Source organism: Lonchura striata, chromosome 17 (genome assembly GCF_050655825.1).
Source record: "Lonchura striata isolate lonStrDom1 chromosome 17, ASM5065582v1, whole genome shotgun sequence".
Classification (NCBI taxonomy): Eukaryota; Metazoa; Chordata; class Aves; order Passeriformes; family Estrildidae; genus Lonchura; species Lonchura striata.
In genome coordinates this window covers 6709480-6715351 of record NC_140719.1, presented here as the reverse complement: position 1 = coordinate 6715351, position 5872 = coordinate 6709480, and the positions used below count along the sequence as shown (strand labels likewise).

The 5872-nt window shown below is 47.2% G+C and overlaps 1 protein-coding gene across 2 annotated transcripts; it reads left to right on the top strand.

Annotated features, from left to right (window-relative positions):
- The first annotated feature begins 77 nt into the window (after positions 1-77).
- DOLK (dolichol kinase) lies at positions 78-4504 on the top strand. Of its 2 annotated transcripts, none has more exons than XM_021551444.3 (2): positions 78-113; positions 2017-4504. In XM_021551444.3, the coding sequence occupies exon 2, from the start codon at positions 2105-2107 to the stop codon at positions 3674-3676; it is 1572 nt and encodes a 523-aa protein (XP_021407119.3). In that variant the 5' UTR covers positions 78-113; positions 2017-2104; the 3' UTR covers positions 3677-4504. The 2 variants fall into 2 exon arrangements, with proteins under 2 accessions (XP_021407119.3, XP_085449945.1); XM_085593819.1 differs by lacking the exon at positions 78-113 and adding an exon at positions 413-550.
- The last annotated feature ends 1368 nt before the right edge of the window (positions 4505-5872 follow it).

The following is a 5872-nucleotide window of genomic DNA, read 5'->3' as shown; positions in this document are numbered from 1 at the left end:
GACCCAGGGCTGCCGCCCTCCGCCGCGCCGGTGTCACGTGGTGCTGCACAAGCCACGCCCCCGCGCGTGGGTCATGTGACTGGCGGCGCGGCAAGATGGCGGCGCCCTGCGAGGTGGGTGCGCGCTGGGCTCTCGGGGGCGGTCGGGCCGGGGCACAAGATCCGCGCTGGAATCGGGAACCACCCGGGAGCGCCTCCGGCATCGCCCGCGGGCGGATGCCGTTCCCAGTAGCGGAGGCTGGGATGTGGGTGTCGCGGTTGAGGGGGACAGGAGGCGGTGGCGAGCAGCGTAGAAGGAGAGGGCGCGGGCAGCCCGCGGGTCGAGGGGCGTCCACAGCGCTGCGGGGTCGTGGGGAAGAGAGGGAGCAAGCAGGGGCTGCAGCCCGGATGTTTGGCAGCACGTCAGTGGGAAGCTTCCCCGCCCTGAGCATCCGGCATGCGGAGCAGGAGACGGGCAGAAAACGCTGGGTCCGGCTCGATCCGCAGGGCGGTGGGTCCCGTTCGATGATGAGAGCGGCAGTGCCGAGGAGCTTCACAGTACCTGAAAGAAGGTGCGGAGGAGGGGATTGCGGCAGGCACAAGAAAACGAAATAACTCATTAGTGAAATATAGATTGTCAGGTCTAAGCATTCAGAGCCGCTCCATCAGAGACCTCAGGCAGGGTGAATTTCTACCTACTCTTGCAGCCCGGCGGGAAGCTGTAATGCCATCGATACGGGAGCTGGGGTGCAACCTTAAGGTTGCCAGACTGAGTAGGAGGACTCTGTCTTTGGCTGGCAGGTGGCATTTACTCTGCTTCTTCTCAAATAAGCCTTAGGCTTCCCCCTCCCCAGTGCTCAGAAACAGCAGGGAGTACAACCCAAAAACTGTTATTGGTTGGAGGTAGATATTGCCCAGACCAGTTCTGGTTTATTGACTGTATGATTAATTCTTCTCCTGTTTAAAAATTAATTGCAATGACAAGAAATGACATTTGGCCTGAAGGAGCTGTGTAGCAACAGTGCATGTAATGAAGGTGTTTGGCAATCAAGTATTTCAGGCTATATGAATAAGGATGCCAAAAAGCAATCCATCAGTAAGTTTTCAGTACAAGGTTATAAATATCTAAACACTGCAGACACGCTAAGGAAGTTTTACAGTACAAACTGTAATAATTTCTCAGTAATATTGCTATTACTTTGTCAGCTTTGTAATCTGGTGTCACCATTCAACACTGGCTGAAAACCCAAAAGAGAACCTTAAACTTCTGGTCTTCCATGAGGGAGCTGATGTAGATACTGGCATTGAGACTGGGGGAGCAGAATTTAGTAAGACTTTGCTGCTAATCAGCTTAAGGGTGGTCCAGAAGGGATAAAGTAAGCCCTTTTCACAGCTGGATCAACCATAATATTTCCAATAGACATAAAGAACAGGAGAACTTCAAAGACCCCAGAAGAGAGGCCAGTGTAATGGTAGAGGTTTACATATGGCCCATTATCAAATGATGTATCCATAGAGAAATCAGGGTCACCAGAAAGCAATAAATGCTGGTGAGAATTGCACAATGATGTCAATGCCCACAATTCTTTGAAGGAGATAAGATTTAACCTAACAGAGTAAATGTGGCTGTTGCTGAATATTTTAACTGCTTACCCTCCAGTCCAAACGTTTAAAGCAAAGCTTGGTTTGCAGGGCAGCTGTCAGTGTTGTCAATGCCCACAATTCTTTGAGGGAGATAAGATGAGATTTAACCTAAGAGAGTAAATGTGCCTGTGGCTGATTATCTTAACTGCTTACCCTCCAGTCCAAACGTTTAAAGCAAAGCTTGGTTTGCAGCTGTCGGTGAGCTGTGAGCCTTCACTTAGAGAAGATGAACTGCAGGATTTACTCACCTCACTTTTTTTTTTAATTCATCTGTGTGTTGACTTTAGCAATTAGCACTTAACTATGAGTTTGAGTTTAAGAACCAAATAGCTGTGCAAACACTTCAGCTGTCCAAGTAGTTGCTTTAATTGCTTGCTTTTTTTTTTTTTAATAGCAATTGCAGTAGCATGGAAGGGAATTCTTCCTAACGGGCAGCTGAGACTGGTGAAGTTGTGCAGGCCTGAGCAGGCTGGGCTGGAGTCATGTCGAACAGGGCAGTGCTGGTGGAGTCGCTGCTGGTGTTCACCGCGGTGCTGGCGGTGCACGCGGTGGTGTGGGACCGCTTCTCCTGGTGCGCCGTGGCTTTGGCCGTCCAGGCCTTCTACACCCAGTTCAAATGGGACCGGCTGCTGCAGCAGGGCGGGGCCGTCTTCCAGTTCCGGGGGGCAGCCAACAGCGGCCTCCTGCCCGCCAGCATGGTCATCCCCCTGCTGGGGGTGGTGATGAAGGAGAGGTGCAGGGCTGCCGGCATCGTCTACTTCGAGCGCTTTGGCATCGTGGTGGCTTCCACGGGAATGCTGCTCGCTCTCTTCCTGTCCGTCTTGGCGGTTGGCATCACCAAACCTGTGCCAACCAACACTTGCATCCTGACTGGTGTTGCTGGCAGCGTAATTATCTACACCATGAAACATTCCTTGACTGTCTCAGAAGTGATAGAGGTTCTGGAAGTGCTGCTCATTTTCGTCTACCTCAGTATGATCTTGCTGTACTTGTTGCCTCGATGTTTTACTCCCGGGGAAGCGCTGCTGGTTCTCGGAGGTATAAGTTTTGTTCTCAACCAGCTCATTAAACGCTCACTGAATGTAATCGAGGGCAAAGGGGATCCCATTGACTTCTTCCTTCTGGTAGCAGTTGTTGGAGTTGTTCTTCTTGGTCTTTTTTTCACCGTGCTCTTCATTTTCATGGATTCGGGCACGTGGATCTCCTCCATGTTTTTCCACATGATGACAGCAGTGTTAGGCTTAGGGGTCATCATGCCGTGGCTGTACCGACTGATCCAGAGGAACCCTTTGTTCTGGCTGCTCCAGTTTCTGTTTCAGACACAGACAAGACTTTACCTCCTTGTGTATTGGACTTTCTTGGCTGCCTTAGCATGTGGGGTGGTTTTCTACCAGAATGCTAAGAGATCATCTGAATCTAAAAAACACCAGGCCTCGACTATAACCAGGAAATATTTCCACTTCATTGTTGTAGCTACTTATGTTCCTGGACTAATTTATGACCGCCAGCTCCTCTACGTTGCTGCAGTGCTGTGTCTGGCAGTGTTTATCTTCTTAGAGTACATCCGGTACTTCAGGATCAAACCTTTTGGACAAACCCTGAGGCATTTGCTCTCTCTCTTCTTGGACGAAAGGGACAGTGGACCTCTCATCTTGACTCATATTTATCTCCTCCTCGGCATGTCCCTCCCAGTGTGGTTGTTTCCCAGATCATGTGCTCCTAAAGGCACCTTGTCTGGGGCAGGAGCACTGGTGCCCTACTCTGGGGTGTTGGCAGTAGGGGTAGGAGACACCATTGCCTCTGTTTTTGGCAGTACAATGGGGGAAATCAAATGGCCAGGAACAAAGAAGACCTTTGAAGGGACAATGACAGCTATTTTTGCTCAGATCATTGCTGTGGCTCTCATTCTGATCTTTGACAGCAGTGTGAATCTGAACTCTAGCTATGCCTGGATTCTGGCATCTGTGAGTTTGGTTTCTCTTTTGGAAGCTTACACTACTCAAATTGATAATCTGCTGTTGCCTCTCTACCTCCAGATCATGCTCATGGCATAGAAGCACTTCCAGGAACAGTTTTCTCCCTTCCTAGAGAAAGGTACTAGAAAATGCACTTTAATGAAAGCTCAAAGGTGATGTTTTGGTACAGCAGAGAAAGCTGTTGAGAACAGAAATGAGAAAGACTATTTTAAAACAGGTTTTGATTTGGTCTTGTTCTTACTCCTGTCGAAAATAGACGGATTTATGTTCTAACAGCAACAAACACAACCGATAAAAGCAGCACTTGTGTTTAATAATGCAATTTAAGTTTCTTCTGGGTGCACAAGGGAAGCAGAGGAAGAAGAGGTAAGTCAATTAGAGGGGAAAAAATAAACAAGCAAGTCTCTCAGATGTTGCTACCTCTGTACTGTACCTTGTTTTCTGTACTGAGTCTTGTCTTGTGTTTGATGTGTGAACTCTCATGTCTGTATAAGCACGATGTAAAGCATGTTTGATAATTGTGGGGGCACAGGAACCAGGTACAAGTGTCCAGCTATGTCCAGTCCTCATCAGCAAGAGCCAAAACCACACCACGATGCACAAACACAAATCCAAAATCAGTAGCTGCCACAGCTGAGTTATCCAGGGTGGGTGGGTGGTGAAGGTTTGGGGATGTCAGACACTGCTCGTTCCAGACCATACAAATAAGAACAGTGAATCTTCAGCCCTGAAGTTTGCTTCAGCAAGAAAAATGTTTTATCTTTCTCAAGATTTAACATCCAAATTAACTTGGAATGAATACTGGGGGGAAGGGGGGAATTAAGCTAAATCACAGCTAAAATAAATTACACATTAATCCTGAAAGCAGAACACCTGTCAAAGTCAATACAATTTTCTACTATTACACTTTCCTACTTTTCATTTTTTTTCAGCCAGATGTTTAATCAAATAATGTATAAAAATGCTTCTATCAAGAAATTGACTAAAGCTACTGAATTCCATCCATTTAATTAAAATTACATCTACCATTTTGTGGCCAAAAAACCCACTTCATTTCTATCTATGAAACCCTTCTGTATCAACAGTCTCTTCTCACTGATTTGCCCAGTGTCCATTAGAACAAAACCCAAGTGTCCTTCCTGTCTCCAGGGATGTGTCCAAGCAGGAGATTGTCATCCCAGGCTTCTAGTTTGCATCATGAAGTTCACTTCTGACCCTTTTTTAATTCACTTTTGGGAACAGTCTGGGGGAAGTCCAAGGCACCTTACCCAACACTGTCCTGCAGGCCTGTAGCTCTGAGGCCATGCCTGGGGAGGGGGCCTAAGACCAGGGGTGGAGTGAAACCAGTCCCTGAGTCAGCAGAATTGGCTCCAGAATCCAATATTGTGTGTCCCTGCAACAAGCCAGGACTGGAATAGCTAAGCAGCAGCATTGCCCAATTCATCCTCCTGCCTGGGAAGGGCTCCTGGGATTTGGTGCTGCTTTTCCTGAGGATGCCACAGCTGGTTACTAACACAGTAAATTGTCAGGCACTCTGTAGGAAGCCAAACTCAACAACTGCTGGGCTGTTTTCTTCATATTTAACAGGAAATCCTGCCAATCAATCCAGGTTTTTTTATTTTATTTATGCACTTGAAGTAGATGGTTTTGGTGCTGGTAGTGTACAGGACAAATTATCCTTTCTCAGCAAAATTCTAAAAAAAAACTTGAGTTGTTTCTGTCACAAGCCACAGCCTTCACCACTGATGTCATAAATTGCACCAGAGAAATTTGCTTTCCTTCCACCCTGCTTCCAGCTTTCAAACAAACTGTAGGAAAGGTCATTTTTGAATTCAGAAACTTTGCATTCAATGTTCCTGCTGTTGCCATGACCCATCTCCCCAATTTACTTTTGAAAGGGATGAGTCAGTAAGATTTGGGTCCACTCTACCACAGCCCTCAGCAGCCTTAGGGTTACTCTGATATAATTCCTGTATTGGTGACACTGGGCTCCTATCTCAGGGTTGCCACTGTACCAGTGCTGGTGAAATCACACCTACACAGCTTCTGTTCAGTTCAGGATACAGACTGGAGCTTTCCTGAGATGTAGCTTGCATTTCCAAACATTCCTTGCTATAAGCTGGTTTGGGTTTGGTGAGGTTTTGGGGATAGAAATTATTCTTGTACATATTGAGAGTTCCAGCTGCTCACCAGACAATTCAGCACTGTCCCCACCTGTTGGAAGAAGGTCACATTGTGTCTTCCTCAAAGAAAAGATGATGGAGATGAAAAGAA